Raw genomic sequence first — 20,224 nt, 5'->3', positions numbered from 1 at the left:
TGACCGGGAAGGCCCCCAGTGTGACTGCTAAACGAAGACCATCAGAGGGTTAAGTAATAATCTTCATTCAAATACTTATGGAATGCTATAAAACCTTTACTCACCTATTGATTACTCACCTATTGTTAAGCATGAGTCAAGCAATATTCACGCAAAGATGCATTACAATGATAGAAAAGACATGTAATGTTACAAAAGATTTTTATTTAAAATAAATGTTAAAAAAAAATCACAAAAATTAATTAAGCAGCACAACTGTTTTCAACATTGATAATAATAAGAAATGTTGAGCAATTAGAATGATTTCTGAAGGATCATGTGACACTGAAGACGAGAGTAACAATGATGCTGAAAATTCATCTTTGCCATCACAGGAGTAAACTAAAAGAGAAAACAGTTATTTTAAATTGTAATAACATTTACAGTGTTACTGTTTAGGCTATATTTGCTCAAATAAACGCAGTCTTGCTGAGCATAAAGGACTTTTTTAAAAAACATTTTAAAATGGTTAATTTTGTATCTGCAGAATATCATTATAATGATTATCTGTATCATTATAAATGAGGAAACATGTTTAAACTATTTTTGAGCATCTCTCCCATCATTTCCAACAGCGATGTCTTCAGGACTCTAGTTTAGTGGGCGGGGCTTTGAGCGCATTGCAGACGTTGCGTGATGATGAGAGTGGCAGGTGATTCAGCTCCTCTCTATGGATGCTGAGCGGAGCAGGGCGCGCGCGCGGGAGGGGCTGCTGTGTCTTCACAAATTCTCGTATTGTAACGAACGCAAGGGGATCAGGACGGAGCTAAACCAGAATATTCCATAGATTAAACCCCTCAAGAACCCGTAATGCATCTTTTAAAGTGGATTTGTGTCCTGTCATCTTTGACAACATCGTTTTAAGGGGGGGAAAACATTGCGAATCGGACATTTTGAGTATTTCCTGTGAGGCTCGCGAGCGCGATTAGTTCCACAAACTGAATACAAAACAGCTTCGGGGAAAGGAAGAGATTGGCATAACAGAAGGTAAGACGTTGGCAAACCATCATGGCATGGCCCTGTATCTCCAGAGCCTGCTGTATGGCTCGGTTCTGGAACCAGCTGGACAAGGCCGACATTGCGGTGCCGTTGGTTTTCACCAAGTACTCGGACGTGTCCGAAATGCAGCATCTTCACCTGCAGCAGAAGGTCGCCATAGAAACGCAGCCGCTTCAGAACGACCACGACGCGGTGACCAAAGGACCTCCAGCCCATGAAGAGAACATCTGCGGATCTGTGATGCGCCAGGACTTTAAACACTGGAAAGTTCGTCCGGAGCCCAGCTGCAAGCCAAAGAACGACTATCATTGCCCTGAGGTCCCTTTTAACAACGAGACCCAGTATCAGAAAGACTACAAACCCTGGCCTATCCCAAAGAAGGGTGATCATCCTTGGATCCCCAAACCCTCTCCGACCATCTCAGTGGGCCCTGACCGCATCCCTGACAGATCCAAACACACCAAGACAGATATGATCGACAGTGGGGTGGAAAAGAGTCAGATTGCGGACAAGGTGCAAGAGAAGGAGATCCTGTCTAGTGGAAGGAAAAAGAAGCAAGCCAAGAAAGTGACCATGGATTCTGAAATCAAAGCTGACATGAAGTTGGAAGGGCAGGGCATGGGGGATGCCACCACTACAGAGGGAAAAGGGAGGGCAGATGTGGATGCCCTCAACCGGAAGATCAAACAAGAAGTCACCTCTGGCAGCTCCTATAGGTATGGCTGATTATTATTGTACAGCAGTTGTTTTCAACGAGGGATCTTGGACCCACTAGGGGCCCTCAGCAAACTTCCTTAGAATAACATAAAAATTATTTAAAATAAGACTTAAATTATTCCAAACTCTTGGAAAACCTGGATATGATGTAGCCTAATAAAAAAAAACCTTGATCCCTAAACCTGGAATGGTCATGTAAATTAGTAAAATCTTAAAAAGGTATGGACCTTTATATAATGAATGTAATTTTCTAATTATGCCAAGCTCCAAAATATTGTATCGGGTATAAATTGCTATTTGTCACTAAAAAAAGTTTCAAAATGTTTTAAAAACTAGCAACTTACAGCAAAAGTACCAGTAGTATTGTCTGTCGCATTGATGTGCAATGTTGAGAACTGCAGGCATTCAGAGGCAGATTTTGGGAGGAAACTTCCGGCAAAAGGGAGAGACAGAGCATAACAGCATACCAACATATGTACTAGTGTTATACCTGGTATTGAATCTATACATGAATATATGTGTATAGAAAGGACCAAATGCCTCTCATAATGATACTAAATATTATGATAAATTGTGCTAGGCTAGCTACATAATACTAAATGATGTCTTATTGAAAAGGAGGGAAAAAATTGAACAATTAGCTTTAAGTTTAGGGGTTATAAAATATCATTAGCTCAGTATAAAACTAAAGCAATAGAAATCAATAAAAAAGTGTGTTTTGGAGTAAAAAAAGGTCATACAATGGAGGTCAGCTGTGGGTTGAATCTGGCGTATAGGCTACTGCTGTACTAACTACACCTACAGATGGCAGGACATGCAGGGGGCAGGGGAGCGCAGGAACAGATGCTGTTTTTGGAAATGACTTTCATTTTCTTCAGGGTTAGCTTTAGGGCTAAGTGAGGGCAGTAGGTGAATTGTGGAATTTCCAGTTGTTAATAATCAATTTGTTATGAAAGTGGTGTAAAATTGTCATGTTTGTGGAATTCAGAGAGCACTCTTTGCAGACCCCTACAATAAGCTTTTGTTTTCCAGCTAGCTAGCATATAAAACAGTGCTTTTTTTATTTGCCAATCTTAGCCTAAAACAGATGGAGCTGAAGTGTGTATAGTGCTGTGCTGTTCCTGGTCCTGCGTGGTATTCTGTTTTCTTTCAATCACTTTTTTATTACAAACAGTGAACAATAAATGTGTAAAGAAAGAAAGTTCTCAGATTTGGATCTCAATTCAAAAGTCTGTCATTGTCATTGTTGAGTAGTTGTGTTTAATTGACAGGTGGCAATTTGTCCATAATTCTCCCACTCATTCATGTGCGCTTGCAAATGACTAATTTGTGCATCTAAACAAGATTGAGCTTTTTTATACTGTACATTTATGGTAAATTGCTTGTGATGTTTCGAATTTGCAGGTTGCTTTGGATACATTTGTTTAATGACTAAATGGAAACAATGTTTATGGTATTGAATTTACTCTGCATTAAAATACATTGCATTGGGATGTAGCCTTTAGACTTGCATATATTAGGCTTATTTGTTGAGTGAGAAGAACTGCATCAGGGCAGTTTTTTTTCTTGACTAGGAGGAAAAAAACACTGAGTCATCAGTTCATTTTGTGTGACAGTCTATGCATGAATTGTTATAGTGTGATTCCTTAAACTGAAAAGCTCAGGATTAATTTGACTTAATCTTATGTTTAGTCCTGAGGTTTTTTTTTTTTTTTGCCTTGTCATGCTACAAAGCTGTAGGGCTGTAAGAAGGCTGTAAGAAGCCTGCAATAACATTCTGTAGTGTTTTATTTTGAGCCAGAGAAAACACAGGTGTGCCTTGACAGGATGTGGTGGAGAGAAAGTTGCTTCCTTCATCTATCTTTCCATCAATCTTTTCATTTATCTCTCTAGTGTCCCTCTCTCTCTCTCCCCCTGCAGATCAATATGCTTTGGTCTGCAATTTATCTCTGTACGATATATTATATGTGCATAAAATCAGTGTTTAGCAGTCATTTTTTATTTATTAATAATTTTAGGGTTGTTTATTTGTTTCTTATTTTTTTATTGTTGACATGCACACCATAGCTCTGATTCAATGTTGTTTATTGATAACTAAAACTTAAAGGGATAGTTCGGCCAAAAATGATATTTAACCCATGATTTACTCACCCTCAAGCCGTTCGAGATGCATGTCAATCTTTCTTCAGACGAACACATTTTCAGTTATTTTAGAAAATGTCTTAGATCTTTCAGTGGTTATAATGTGAAGCTATGGGGTCCACCTCCTTCAAGTCCCAAAATGTGCATGCATCCTAGGGCTGTCGCGGTGAAGGATTTTCCCTTGCGGTAATTTTGAGTGGCTCAATAGCGCGATATGCGGTTTTACCGCATTTATTAATTTATTAATCTTATAAAATAATATTTATTTATTTGTTGCTATATTAAGTGTCACGATGTGGTCAGCATGCACAAAAACGAGTACATTTTCAGTAACCAATAAACAGCGTCTCTCCGCATTGAAAGCCTGTCACGCGCGCAGTTGTTACGGCAACGGACTGTCTTTGAGTGAGTCATTAAACCATTCATTCAACAACACGTTCAAAAACGTGTTCATTAAAAGATAGTAATGAAACAAGGTAAATTATTTTTAACTTTTAATCTCCACTTTTCAAGGCTCCGCTGACCAGCAATGCGTGACTCACTGAGTTTTTTTTCCCGCGACCGCGAGTTCCTCGCGCTGTGGATGCTGACCAGCGCTGTCGGCTGTCGCTGATGCCATTCATGGTAAATACCCTTTATTTTAAACGTTAAAAGGATGACAGGAAAAATATTTAACTTTCCTTGGACAGGGCAACCTTTTCACGAATATGACTTGACCTCAAAGACAGACGCAGGTAATCGCACGCGCTCAGTCGATCTCTCTCATTCACTGTCTGTTTAGGCTTAAGTGCAAATCCACGAAGCCTCCGTACAAATCACTATGATAAAACCATGATCGCCACGTCTTATCATTATTAACTTATTTAACATTCCATACACATGCACGAAGTTCAAAACAAGAAGGGTAGCCTTATGAAAAAAGAAAACACGCAAATATCGCGGTTGCTGCGGTAACTTGAATTCCTCTGCGGTTGGCTTGTCAGTAGCGCGGTACTGCGATATTGCGGTTATCGCGACAGCCCTAATGCATCCTTCACAAAAGTAATCCATCCGGCTCCAGGGGGATAAACGAAGGCCTTCTGAGGGTAATCCGTAGCATAGGAAGCGTCGTGACGTAGAACGAACGTGACAGCGCAGCCAGAGAGCAGAGCAAAACAAAAGCCAGTTATTTTCGTTTATAAAGTTTTAAATATGTATATTTTTACGACAAAACCGCACGGATTACCCTCAGAAGGCCTTCGTTTATCCCCCTGGAGCCGGATGGATTACTTTTGTGAAGGATGTATGCACATTTTGGGACTTGAAGAAGGTGGACCCCAAAGCTTCACATTATAACCACTGAAAGATCTAAGACATTTTCTAAAATAACTGAAAATGTGTTCGTCTGAAAAAAGATTGACATATGCATCTCGAACGGCTTGAGGGTGAGTAAATCATGGGTTAAATATCATTTTTGGCCGAACTATCCCTTTAAGGGACATTTACACGACACCGTTTTCAACTAAAAATGGAAAACTTTTTATTCTTTATGGCTGTTCATTTACATGACAACAGCATTTTGGGGGCCTGGAAACTTTGCAAGTTATCATCTCCATGTAAACTACAAAAATGCAAATTTGTGAAAACAGTGACTTCATGCGCATGCATATTACGTGATATGCACAAGCATATTATATGATTGTTCAGTTTATTGGTGCATTGTGTTTCTTTACAAAGTGACATTGCCAACTGACTGGCATGCATAATAGGCAACAGCATTTTAGTTGTGGGCAAAAATCACGATATGAGTCATTTTATTTTACAATAATGATATATATGTAGTTATTTTTGCTTTCAAAAAGGTTTTTATGATATACAATTTTTTCGTCCCATTAAAATTTCAGAATTCTAATCACCATTTTCAATATCATTTTAAAAACTTGCCTAAAAAACTCTCAAGCTTACTGAAGACAAGTAAACAGTAGTTGTTGTCAAAAGTACCGTCTTCGGTACCAAGTCGGTACTGGAATTTAAAAAATGTGACAATACCAGCATTTCCCTCTAGCATTTTGAGCACTGTTGAATGGATTCTTAACCTCTGATTGGCCATTGTGTTCACAAGCTCAACATGTCTGTGATTGGCTACAATGATCAACGCTTCAAAAACGTGTTGTAAATAGACGTCTTTGACACTCCTCGCCGGATCCCTAATATATCCGCTGATAGACGCCTGCTTTCAAAATATATCGTCACATTTTCTAAATTTCATTACCGACTTGGTATCGAAATCGGTACTTTTGACAACACTAGTAAACAGTGATAAAGAAAGAGCAAAGAAAACAAACTACAATAGAACAAAGACACAAATGAAATAGACCTACCTGAAAAACATCAAGCACTAGAAATACTACATAAAATGTAATCAAATATATAAAAAAAAAACAATGAATGCATATTCTAAAGTTATAAAAGTGATTCAGGTAAGATGAATTTTCTCTCTTTTCGTGTCTACCGGTATATCGCCCACCCCTTTAGCAGATCCGTGTGTACATTCGTTGTTGTCTGTACACAAAACTTTTCAAAATCAACTTTCAATTTCAAAAACATTTCTGTGTTTAGTGCATCATTGTCATGTAAACGTACCCTGAAACTATTAAAAAAAATTGTATCAATTTAAATAAAGCTGAAATAGAATAAAATATAAAAATTAGATGAAAAAACTTTTATTACTATTAAATGAATTATTTTTTTTCATTCTTCTGCCTTCCCTCTCTTTACTTGTGCAGTAACTGAAGGCACTGTAACCATTCAAACACTGGAATCAATAACAGAAGAAGCAGCAAAGAGAGAGAGCGAGAGAGAGAGAAATAAGAGAGAGTTTTGCCTTACAAGGCAGTATTACACCATGGCTGATCTCATTGGGATTCACTTGGAGTCCAAAGTTAATGTCAAAAGGAATATGCCATACAGCAGAAACTGAAACACGATGCACATGCTGGATGAAACCTATTGATCTGGACCCATTTAAGAGCAAGTACGTTACTAGAATGAGAAGTGACTTTACTAATCAAATAATTGTTTTCAGTGCCGGTGGATTAATAGAAGGAATCACTTTTGATTCATTCAAATACACTGTTTATTATTGGTAGCATCAGATGCTGTGTGTTGTCATCTGACAGGTCTAGACTACATTAAAATAATCAGGATGTTGTTTTTGGATCCAAGTAAAAAGCAAAACAGCTTTACATGCTTCTGTTAAACACCACGTTACTCCAGTGTGCCAAGCCTACCCATGATGCATTGCTCTGGCACCCCACCACACAATTCTCTAGTGCCAGCATATCACCATAGTGACGGCTGTTCACAAAAGCCCAATGCCTGGGGAGAAGAAGAGGTATCAACCTCACTGTATGCTCAAATATACAGATGACAACAGTTTATTAAATGTGTGAGCTCATTTGAATAAATATTGTGATTTTCCATTAAATCTGTTAGATTAGTAAGAAAATAAGTAGGTATAAAACAACATTGTTGAACAGTGTTGATGTCCTTTATCAAATGAATGATTTGACAGCTGGTACCAAGCACTGATTTACAATAAGCACACTAAGTTCATTGTTATCAGTCCAAATGTATGTGTGTAAATCCTTCTCTCTCTGTCTTTATGTCTTTTTCTATGTGTGTGTGTGTGTTGCTTTATCTTGTGCTGTATAAACTCTGACTCCTCCCCCTTCTTCTTTCATGTTTGTCCTGTGAGTGTTTGCTGCCTGTGGCCTTGACTTCTATAAGCTGCCTTTGTACTGTCATTTCAAGCACTCTGACTGGACTTCATTTGTCTTATGTAACACCTTTCAGTTCTTTCTTTTTCGCTCCCCTGTGCTCTCAACAGGCCTCACATTAAATCAAAACACTAGCCACAATTTTATAGTCAAACTCAGGATGCATGCATCTAATAGATCAAAACAAAAATGTAATTTCCAACACATCTCAAATTATGTATTTTTAATATTAGCAAGTGTTGTTTATTAATTTGTCAATTGAAATGAATCAGTAAATTCATGAAATACTATAATAGTATATATACATAATACTAAAAATAACACCATTAATAGCATTGTGTGGTAGAAATGTAAAAAATGTTTGATTAAATAATTATATTTTTATAATGATTTTTCATAGTTTAAGATTGAAAGTTTGGGTCTGGAACAACATATATATATATACAAAAAGGATTTGAAAAGTAAATAGTTTCCAAGATTGTTTTATTCAACCTTCATATAGGTTCATCAACCTCTGGATAATTTAAAAACTCAAAATTGCAAAAGTTTTTTAAAAATGTTTCTAGAAACTGAGAGTCAAAATAATTGTATTCAGCTATTTTTGCTGTTGATAAAGAGTCACTCGTTTTTAACCTGTAATATTCCTCTATAAAGCATGGCATGGGGCATGTGTGGTTTTCACATCCCCTATTTTCTCTGTGGGTGTTAATGTTCTCCCACATGCTGTCCCATGACTTTGTTCATCAGCTTGGCAATCACATACTAACAGGCCTAGAATCTTTCCTAATTCTAACTGTAAAGGAGTTTCAGATCCAGTAATCTTATCTAATCTCATCTCCAGTAGAACAGTGTTTGATATCAAATGTTCTCAGTTCTTTTTTTAAACCTAATCTTAATATGTCAGAATGGTTGATTCTGTTTCATACAAAGAGGTATTGATTTGATTCTTATTCATGGAAGCTAAGCAACTAATTGATCTAATGGTATGATAATGGTTCACCCTGCCTGACACTGACGTCGCTTTCCTGTTCTATCAGTCCTAATCAATATAGTCTGCCCCTCTGAGGTTGTAATGTTACAGAACCAAAAAGAAAGAGAGAGGGTTCCCATTATTAAAAATTGGGGAATTTTGATACTATGTTTTCCAGGCCTGGAAAAGTCATGAAAATGTAATATAAATCTTTAAAAATCATGTAAATATAGTGGAAATCCAACGTTCCATGTTTCCTCAGCTAAAACTTGCAAGAGAGTGATTCTGATTTGCCAGTGAATCTTTTGACTGAATCGTTAAAACCAGTTCACAAATCGTTTTGAATTGATTCATTCGTGAATTAATCTGTTTTTAAAAGATTTTGAAATAATTTTCGTTTGTATAAGACTTCTGTTTTTTGCTGCTCTCAGTGGTTTCTGTCTGTATGTGTGCATGTGTGTTAGATGTACTGCGGATAAGTTGGATGTTGGGTAATCTGCAATGCACACACCCGTGAAGTATATACCATTTGTCTGTGTCATCTCTGTGAATAAAGACTCATTACTCATCCAAAAGAAGTGGCCACTGCCTCAGGAAAAACTCTTCTGTTGAGTTGAGATGCAGATGTAGAGAAATCTCTGCATTATGGAGGGTGCATAATATCTAGGTCTATACGGCAGTGTCTATATATAGCCATATCAAATAATTATTCTATATGCAATCATTGTTGTGTATTATAGTGTAGCGCTTTGTTGTAATCTGAAAGATTGCTCTCTTGATTTGTGTGATCTGTCAAAACTTGTAAAAATGGCAAAATATGTGGTTGAAGAATAGCAATTATTGACCCTAGTTTAGAAGTACACTATCATATACTATATCTAATATACAAATACTAGTAACAAAACTTCAATTTTAATAGGGTCAATAATTGCTATTCTTCAACCACATATTTTGCCATTTTTACAAGTTTATTACGCGATATTACGCGATATTACATTTTTATATGTGCGATATAATAAACAAATGGTTTCATGAGTCAACTTGCTTGGTTCTCAAGGAAAATAAATGCACACACAGATTAGTGATAATCTGCCTAAAGAAAAAAGTTCTGAAAAGAGTGTTTTTCTCTGTTTCCTTTGTTCTTTGATTAACTTTAGCGACAGATATAATTAGTGGCTACTGTGTACTGTCCCTTTAAGACCAGCCGCTGCTGTCAGAGACGCGGATCTCACTCGCGCCTCATTCTCTCACGAGTCACAACTCTTCACGTTCATCATAAGACTACTCTTATGTCATGAAGATACTCGACAAAAAGACATTTTGGCATAATTGTGCGTGTTATTGTTCGTTCAAGCTCGAAAGAGAGCTGTATTCTGGCATGCTGTTTTGTGCGCACTCACAATATTAGCGCGAGTCTTTCTGTGTGTCACTGTCAGGACATTCACAGGCAGCGCGTTCTTTTTTGTCTTATCGCGCATGAATGGTTTAAAAGCATTTGCATGAATAAGAGAGGGATCATGTAACACTAGCCAAAGGATGCCAAAAATTAACAGACGCTGCGTTAATTCCGTTAACAGCGCTAATTTGTTTATTTAATATAAAAAATCGCAGCATTTTGCGCCATATAATCGCATAGGCTTGACATCGCGATTGCGATTGCGATATGATTAATCGTGCAGCACTATTCTAAACATTGACTAAGTAACTTTTAGCAGATATATGAATTTAAAATATGCATTTCTTTACAGGAAAAAATTGATCTAAAATATTGATGACTCATCTTGGACTTCTTTATCTGATCAAATGCTCTCTAGAATGAGAATGTCCCTCCCCTAACTGCTGCAGACTAGCAAGTTGAAAATCATAGTTCACGGCTGTGAAACCCAAGCCATTTTTTTGCCTATAACTACACGTCTCAGATTTAACTGTGCACTTTCAGTTTTATACCTTTCTGGATTCACAGTGTGGTCTTAAAATTCAATATGTGTGGGATGAATCCCCACTACACTTGATTTTCCAATAATTGTGATGTTATCTGTTTCCTAATGTCAGGAATGAGTTCAAAGCCTACGCAGATGTGAAATCTGTGAAGGTCTTCAGGACCCAGTCTCAGTATAAGCCTCCCGATGAGAGGGCTAATCTGGAGACCAGCTACAGCGCCACCTACAGGGGCTGCCAGGGCAGTCAGCTGCCAGATGACAACAAGGGCCTGGATAGGAGGAGGATCCGCACACTGTATCATGAACCTTACAGAGAGAGCAGCAAGGTAAGAGCCTGTGTGTAGAAGTTAAGAAAAACTACACAGTACTCGGATTAGAGGTTGAGCACTATGAGTTACGTTCTTGTGCTTGTTGCAGAGGGCTGGAAATCAATTTTTGATGTCAGCAATTTATGTGCTCAGTGGCTGGAAAAGAACTGAACAACAGTTTTTTTTCTCAGCAGTACTTTTTCAAAGTAGTTTGACGTAACTTTGGCTTCAGGGGTTTAGTGTCTTTTCTTAGCATCGAATCAGCATCAGCTCTTTGTTTCATTGAACTGTTCTGACTTGCTTTACATTAGCATCAGAGTCAGTTCTGGACTTCTGGCTAATTAATATCTTTACTAACAGTGTTTGTTTTGAGATCCGTATACTGTGTGGCTTTTGTGTGACCAAAACTGTATGATCAAAAGTGATTTTTTTTTCAACTATTTTTGAATTACAAAAATCTGTGTGCGGTCTTAACAATGTGCAATCAAAATTTTAAGATTTACTTCTTGAAAGTCGGCATGACAGGAAAATTCACCATGTCTATTTTTTTAAATGCATGTTATTGTTTCATTTTAAAAAAATTAGGGCTGTCAAACGATTAATCGTAATTAATCGCATCCAAAATAAAAGTTTGTTTTTACATAATATATGTGTGTGTACGGTGTATAATTATTTTCTATATATAAATACACACACATGCATGTATATATTTAAGAAATATTTGCATATATATACTGTGTATATATATTTATATTATATATAATTTATATTATATATAAATATTTTATATATAAATAACACATTTTTCTTAAATATATATGCATGTGTGTGTATTTATATATAGAAAATAATTATACACCGTACACACACATATATTATGTAAACACAAACTTTTATTTTGGATGCGATTAATCGCGATTAATCGTTTGACAGCCCTAAAAAAAATTGCAACCTCATAACTCTTAAAATGTCATAACTCGATCTTGAATATGACAGACTTCTCTCTGGTGACATGATGAACTTCTCCAATCAATTAGTCCACTTAAACCCACCCCTTTTTTATTACTGGCCTTAATCTCGCAGTTCGCATTCAGATCTTCCTCCATCCAATTAATATTTGATGGATAAAACTAAGTGCCTGCCCTACATTTTTCTTTTTCTTTTTCAATAATACGTTTCACTCAGATGAACATTACAGAAGAAAAAATGTACTTAAATTTCAAGCGTAAGTTCAAGCGTATCAACTTTCTCTGCCTCTAAAATATTTTTTCTGGTGGCATACCCAGGGCTGAATGGGTGAGACAATTAATGTTAACCAGTAATAACGTAGTCTAACATTTCCATTCAATCCAAGTCCTATCCTACATTTCCCATTGGATAATGGAATACGTTGCATATCGGTAGTAAAATATCATTTGTGTGCCATTTCATGTCTTATACAGGTTGAGAAAACCAGTCTTCCTCGATCCAAACCGAAAAAGAGCACCTCCACATCTGCCACACCTGGCAAACCGCTGAAGAAGTCCAAGGAGAAGCAGGCGACGTCAGTGCGCGGTTCGAAAAAGAAGAGCTCCGAGAACCAGCCGGGGAGCAGAGTGGCGCAGGGCGACAAGGAGAAAAGTAAAGAGATCAACAACAAACTGGCTGAGGCGAAAGAGTAAAAACCATTGCACTTCTTCTCTCATTTAATCTCTTCCTGAAAGGGTGAAAGCAGAACGAAGGCTGCAAAATTATTTAACAAGAGGTTCTCATTCCTTTACTATTCTGTCCATTGCTTCCCCCTCCCCCCTTTCTCTCTCGCTCTCTCTCTTTCTTTTTATCTATCTGATGCACCTCTCGTTTTATTCCTCACTGTATATTTCCAATACACACCGCCCCCCCCCCCCCCCTCTCTCTCTCTCTCTCTCTCTCTCTCTCTCTCTCTCTCTCTCTCTCTCTCTCTCTCTGAGAGGTCAGTGGGCTGTTTTTTAGAACATTTTCAGGGTTGGAATTTTACGTTTTTTCTCCAGTTTTGCCTCACAATCTCACCAGTAATATCAAAGCGTTTGCATTTACTATAGCTCCACACACTCTCCTCATCTCCACAACAAGGTTTCCATGGCAACCGCTCTACTGGTTGGCTAGTGGATGCTCTTATCTTGCATGGAGCCATTGGCTAGAAGCTCAGTATGTTTTACTTCCCATCAGATGCTCAGACTGGTGGGTTTCATTTATCAAGGGTTTTACAATCAAGCTGATTTGTGTACGATAAGCCTTTTTAAATCATGTTTATGTAAATTAGGGAACATGTAAAAGCCACAAAGGCCAATTTCTTAGTCCAAAATCTTTGATAAATGTGCATCTTTGGTTTTACAATTATATTGATCTATTACCTGCTTGCTTTGCCTGTTTTATGTAATCCTTTTATTGATTGAACACCCCAGGCTCCCAAGTGATATGTTATGTTATCACTTTGGTGCTGTGATTATTTTAATTATTTTCTCTGTTTTCTTGCAAATTTTTTCCATCATGAAAATGTTGTTGAATCATTACAGGAACAGAATATCTCCAAATAGCTTTGTGGGAACATCAGTATCTCCAAAAAGCCATCTGTCAATATCATATAAAAATTAGGCCTTGTTTCAGCCCACTTGGTTGCCTGGACAGCCAACTGGATTACAGTAACATGATATTGCATTAGGGGATGTCAATTTGTCTTTGGATAGAATAGGATGTTCACTGTGATTTTTATGTGCAAAACAAACCTGTAGAAAATCTAAGATAAACTAAAACATGTTTTTGTATTGTTTGGTTTTGAGGTGTTAGTGGGCTTCTATTCCATGCTCTTCCCAGCTGTTTCACACGCACACTTCCCATCCCCCCTAAGGGAGCCCCTGAGGTAGACAGATGGGGGATCCCAAAAGTAGAGGGAACTCAAAAGGTCAATAGATTAGCCAGCTTTAAATCAAAGCCCCTTTTTATGTGAATGCAGATTCAGCGTATTAATTATTAATGACTTTTCCCAGAGTGTCTCCTGCTTTGTTTGGTCCTGCATCCCCCCTGTTGTTCAATGACTGACATGACCTGTATTCTCGACTAATTGTTCTGTTTATTATCACGTGTCCCCTGATGTATTGGTAAGTCGAATGCAGTCTGTTTGGAATGCTGTTTGTTTACTCTCAACTGCATGACCATTGTCATATTTCTTTATGTTTGTTATATTCAAACGTAAGGCCCCAAAATGGCCTTTTCCCATGATGCACATGTACAAGAGGACATTTTATGCAGACTTAAAGGGAAAAAATTCTGTCATAATTTACTCACCTGAACAAAAACATTTACATCACAGCAGAAAGAACGGTATATGAGATGATGGGTGAGTAAATGATGACAGAATTTTCATTTTTGAGTGAACTATCCCTTTAAATTTCAATGCTGATCCATTCACAGAGATGATTTTGTGTTGCCAGTGAAACCTTTTTATATATAATCTGATCAGGCCTGATGTAACAGCACATAATCATGGCTTTCATTTTCTTTGCATGTGACATGACTGACGCAGATTCATGTCTGTTTGTGATGGAAGAACTAAAGATGTTGGTAGATCATGAGACTGAATGACATTCATTTTGGTATCCTAATGTCTTAATTTCCTGGCATTATGGAAGAGCATAGTGTAAGATCATGCTTTTATTTTTTTACCATGTACCTCCCCTCTGCAAATCCTCTCTGTCTCTGGTTTCATCCTTTGAGGTCTTCTCCATTGTCAGTATGTCAAATATGTGATCTCATTGTCCTGTTTGCCCTATCAGTGCACAGTAAGTCCGTGATCTATTGCCAGATTGAAGAAATGTACTTGAAGCCTGTATAAATAAAGCATTTAAAAGGTATAAACATCTAACTAAATGTATGAAATAAATTGACATGCATTTATTAAGTTTAGGGGTAATTGCATTTATTCCTCCATAAATTGACGTGTTTCCATTTGTGGAATGTGAATAATACAGATATTGCAAATACAGTCATCTCAGATTGGTCAATGACGGGGGCAACCACAAAAGATAGAGGCTGAACTCAGAATAGTATACTAATACTATTTTTCTAAGAGTAATTCTCTTGACAGGAATAATAAGAGTAGTGTGCTATTCCAAATTCAGCCAGGAACCGCTGTCGTGCACAACAAAGTGTTTTTTTTTTTTTTTTTTAAGTCACCATGAAACCAAAAGGGACAAATCAAAATCAATTTTTTTATGGATTATTGCAATTTTTTTAATTCATGTGACATCTTATAATCTTTAATCAAAACTTCCCCTCCCTTCTGCAGCGTCATCTCATCTCTTCTCTTCTCTGATGACGTGTTTACTGGCACGAAGGCAGGAGAACCTGTCACTCGCATGTGATCACGGCAATAGCAAACAACTATCCAATCAATTCCTGATGGACAAAATCAAGTCCCGCCCTACATTTGTTCTTGTTCGAGATGCCGCTTTACTTGGATATATACATCACAATTGGGAAGAAAAGACTATAGCAAATTTTGTTTCATGCCGACTTTATTGAATGAGCTTGACAAGTGACGCAGTGCTTCTGTAACATCTCTCCCATTGATAATGTTCTGTGAACTAACAGTTGCCATGTAAAGTGCCATTTAAAAGCAGTTGTACCATATATATATAAATATATTAAATACAGGCTTCAAATCCAGAGTCCCTTGTGGAATTGAACACAAAGTTTCAGAATTTGTAACGAATTAAAGTATTCATTTCTTCAGTCTGGCTTTAGAACAGCTACATGGAGCCCATTCTCTTCAGTGCTGTGCTCTGAATGACTACGCCACAGGGTGAGGGCCTTTTCTTGTATTTTGCAGCCTTTGGTGACTCAATTACTGTGCTAATATAATCTGGGAATTAAGGGAAGGTGTCCTGGGGAGACAGAGGAGGACAAGCTAGCGGGAATGTACATGTCCAGTGAGAGTGCGTGCTTGCGTGTTTGTGTGCTTAGCACAGGTGCTATATAGTCCATGCATACTGAAAAAGGAGAGAGAGAAAAAAACAATGTTATATGAAAGGCCTCAGATTTAACTTTGATGATGTGAATTGTGATTTCTCTCTTGCTTGCTCATATTTATTGAAATTAATAAATGCAAACGCAGAAACAGAGGTGTCGTGGTTCATTTTGTGGTGGTTCATGTGGGAGGGTTTGGGGACTCGATGGTAGGTGCATCTGTATCGTTTCTGCCCTGTCCTTCTGTCTGTCTCTCTGTCGCTGTCATAGATGTCGAATCCACATGGAAGAGAACTATTCCGATGTTTATGGTTTACGTTTGGTTTTGCGACTCTCATATTTTGTGTGACAGGCTCTGGAATAGGTTCTGGCATCTTTATGGTTGTGCATATTGCTGTCAGCTGAGAGTTGAGAAATATATGTTTGCATCTTGAGTGAATCTGATATATTGCAGCTTTCAGTGTCTCATATGTGCAAAGTAATAAAAGATGCAGTCTCCTATTCCAGGACCAAGTATCATAGATGTACGTACAAATGAGAAACTATTGATATCCCATCCTGAATAGAATGATCCTTGAAAGATCAATGTGTCAAGTCTTTAATGATTGGCTTTAATAATGTGAGTTATTGATTGATTTAAATTTGGTTGATTCTATATAATGATTTTGTGCTTTGGGAGTTAAAGGAATAGATCACCCTAAAACAAAAATTATCTTATGATTTACTCATCCTTGTGTCGTACCAAGCCTGTATGACTTTATTTCTTCCATTGAATACAAAAGTTTTCGACAAAGTTTGACATAATGAGAGTTGTTTCCTTTTGTGTTCCATGGAAAAAAAGAAAGTCACACAGTTTTGGAACGACATGAGGGTGAGTAAAGGCAAGTTCACACAAAGACCGATAATATAACTATAACAATAACTTTTATCGTCCGCACCAGCGGACAATATATCGTTCTCTTCATTCTAAGTGCGCACTTTGTCATCAAATGCTCGAGTTCGAAAGCAGGATGTATTCTGATTGGCTGTTTTTCAGCTGAAAAAAAAAAATCGTTCCCAAAGTGATTTCAACGATATTGTTTCTCTGTGCCGTTATTGTTATAGCTATGGTGTGGTCTCTGCTATTCTTTAATATTTAGAACGATTTTTAGAACTTTATCATTATAGTTATGCCAGAATTATAACGACATAATTTTCATTTTGGGGTGAACCATCCCTTTAACTACTTTAATGTTCAGCTAACGAGTGATCTTGTCGTTCGTTTGAAGGGTTATGCTAAAACAGTACCACTACATTCAGCTCTTTCAGCCCATCCGAGATATTGGTTGGGTGCAGACACTAAAGCAACACCTGTGGCGCTGTGCACTGCCCGACCCAAGGTAATACTCGCCTGAGAATAAAAGCTTCTTCCGTCTCCATCCGTACCTCAGCAGCACAATTATTACTCACTGTGGGAAACTGTAGTGTTGCGCTCGTGTTTCCATTGAGAATTGAGTACACCATAACTGCTCAATGTTCTTCATCTTTTGATTTGCTACCCCATGCGTATTCTCTTCCATATGGAAAGTGTTTGGCCAAAGGTTGACAGTTTGACTGCTCATGTACTGTATGTTGTTTTCCTGTTGTTTTTGGAGGATGTTGAAAACTTTGTCACAGTGGGGGTTTTTTTTAATACATGTGTGTTTCGTTTCAGTGTGGACTAACATCACATACACATACATCACATATTTGTAGTACTTGTAATTTGATGTACCATCAATCTCTTCTCCTTAACACTGGAACAATCAATTTACAGTGAACTTTAAATGTCACTCATAGATTAATTTCTTTTCTCTTTTTGTATTCAAAAGATTAATGAAATTGAACTTGATGTTTAAACTGCTTTAGTTTTAGAAACACAGCACATTGTATTCCTGTTTAGTGGTGTCTGTCTTGTTGTTTTCATGCTGGTTTTAATTTCTGCACTTTTCCTTTGAACAACCTGAGATTACAATCATAATTCATCTATTTATTTATATACAGTGGGGTCCAAACATCTGAGACCACTGGTGAAAATAGTTTTGTTTAAAAGAAAAAAAAAAGTGGGACAAATTTGCTTTTAATTAGTGACCTAGAAATACAGTACAATATTTAACTTAGAAATATTTTAAATACTTATTAATAATAGCATGACTTTCAAAGTCTTGGATTGCTGTTCTTTTTACACTATTTTATAACGGCCATTAACATAACTGAATTTCAGCTCCGTCCGGAAGCTTCCTAAAGCTCATCGATTGTACACACTGTAAATACAGTAACGATGACATTGATTTTACCATATCAATCCCAGCACGAGTTTGATTATGAAACATTGGAAGAACTGTATCATTAACAGTATCAATAACAGTGCATATTTAGCCGAGCACTAACGTGAATGGCTGATGTAACATTAAAGTTTGTAAAACAAATCTTGCTCCATCCTTTATCATTAATCAAAGTAGTAGAACAACAGACAACCTTATCATGAAAACTACATATTACAGCATTTCTCCCTTTGCATCAAAGTTCACTACTTACAGTGTGCTTTTTCTGCGAAGTTGTGCCATGTTGTGAATATAGTCCCAGCTAAATGAGTTGAAGTCTGTTGTGCGTTATACCAGACACGATCCTTTAGCCACGACTATATTCACTATACCGAATGGAAGGCACTCGAGGTCGTAAATAATTTCTTTAGCATATGTTATTGGATATTAGACGTACATTTGCTTGATCTATTCTCACCTACATTGATCTCGCTACAAATAGAATCTCTATAAATAGAAATGAGTAAAAAGTGCTCTCAGGATGCTCAAAGACTTGTTTCTTCTAGTGCACAATGCTATCTACCAGATAAAACACCTCATGTTGTGTCTCTGTGTCTCTCTTTCTCTCTCTCCCTGTCGCCCTTCCGCTCCTCCTTTGGCAATAACACTGTGCTGCTTCCTAGAGAATCTGAGTCTGGCCTCGGACGAGTCAGCGATTATTATTCCGAGGGTACCTCTGGAGGAGAACCACTGGTGGAACGATCAGAACCACGGAGTCGGGGAGTAGTCCGGTTCGCTCCGGATGTCAAGTACTGACACAAAGCACACGAGTGAGAGGAAGGCAGGCAGCTATAGACTGAACAATGAAGTAATGAGAAATATTTTAGGAAGTATTTTTGCAGATAGAGAGACATGTGGAATTAAAGTACTGTATGTATATATTGTATGTTATAGATTAAGACTAAATTATGAGCTTCCCAATGAGAAACACATGAACATATAGTACCTGCGCTCCCAGACTGTTTGCAACAACTGAAATGGTGCTATAAATGTATTTTGTTTCATGCTCTTTCTCAAAACATATACAGTGTTGCCATGATGATTGTTTAGAGTAGCAAATATCATCTGTCATTAAGTGCTTCCTTATAGTATAACATACTGTTTGAGAGTCTAATAAATGTGATGAGTTTATCCGATTTTCTTGCCTTCTTCTACTTTGTATTCATTGCAATATTCATGAAGAAATCTGTACCCAACATTTTTATTCAGTAGGGCATATTATTAAGCATCATATTAAAATAAATTATTATTATTATTATAATGACCAAGAAATATTATTGGAAAATTAATTGTTTAACATTTAAAATACATGTGCCCCAATCTGACTCAAAATCTTATAGGTAATGACTAGCATCGTTCTCCCCTACTCCCCTACATGGTAACTTTATTTAAATTTTATAGATTTGATTTAATTATACCATCCTGAAAGCTCTTATGCTATTCACCAAGTGATATATTGTATACATTTAACAAATTTGATTTCAGCTCATTAAAACAAAAGTCAACGGAAAGTCCCCATCTTGATGTAAACGGGTGAGCTGTCATCTCCCATTTTCCAAGTCAGCTGTCTTTATACCAATCCTCAGAATAATTCAAAGTTTAGAGGGAACTTTGGACAGAGATCTAATGAAAGATTTACTTAAGAGGCTCTCGCACAAGGATCTATAGGTACTCCTGTCTGATGTGAATTGTGGGATTGTCTGTTGAACCTAAAACAGTGTCTACACCGGACACGACCGTTGTTGTCACGTTGCGCCGGAAAAGCTAGAAGCTGTCTACACTGGATGGGACAAAGTGTCCATTGCAAATCCACTTGTCCTTCATATCAAAAATGTGTATGTAAACACACTAGACAGACGTGTTTCACCGTTGTGCTGGCGTCTTGCGTCTTTTGCAGCGTCTCGCGCATGACACCGCATTCTAAAAACGCGGCGCTCAGGTTAAAATGAGTTCAACTTTAAAAAGACGCGTCTCGAGATCTTTCGTTTTTTTCCCATTCCACTGCCCGTATCTCGCATTTTTCTAA

General features: G+C 37.4%; 1 protein-coding gene across 6 annotated transcripts; it reads left to right on the top strand.

Annotated features, from left to right (window-relative positions):
- The first annotated feature begins 716 nt into the window (after window positions 1-716).
- map6a (microtubule-associated protein 6a) lies at window positions 717-19,328 on the top strand. Of its 6 annotated transcripts, none has more exons than XM_079860500.1 (5): window positions 717-1,754; window positions 10,678-10,891; window positions 12,316-12,530; window positions 17,125-17,235; window positions 18,822-19,328. In XM_079860500.1, the coding sequence occupies exons 1-5, from the start codon at window positions 1,048-1,050 to the stop codon at window positions 18,952-18,954; spliced, it is 1,380 nt and encodes a 459-aa protein (XP_079716626.1). In that variant the 5' UTR covers window positions 717-1,047; the 3' UTR covers window positions 18,955-19,328. The 6 variants fall into 6 exon arrangements, with proteins under 6 accessions (XP_079716626.1, XP_079716628.1, XP_079716631.1 ...); XM_079860502.1 differs by lacking the exons at window positions 17,125-17,235; window positions 18,822-19,328 and adding exons at window positions 15,177-15,391; window positions 15,584-16,192 and having other exon boundaries at window positions 12,316-12,493; XM_079860505.1 differs by lacking the exon at window positions 17,125-17,235 and having other exon boundaries at window positions 12,316-12,493.
- Window positions 19,329-20,224: the final 896 nt, after the last annotated feature.

Source organism: Squalius cephalus (genome assembly GCF_949319135.1).
Source record: "Squalius cephalus genome assembly, chromosome: 24".
In the NCBI taxonomy this organism is placed as follows: Eukaryota; Metazoa; Chordata; class Actinopteri; order Cypriniformes; family Leuciscidae; genus Squalius; species Squalius cephalus.
The sequence above is the reverse complement of the archived record's forward strand: the minus strand, read 5'-3'. Positions and strand labels throughout refer to the sequence as shown.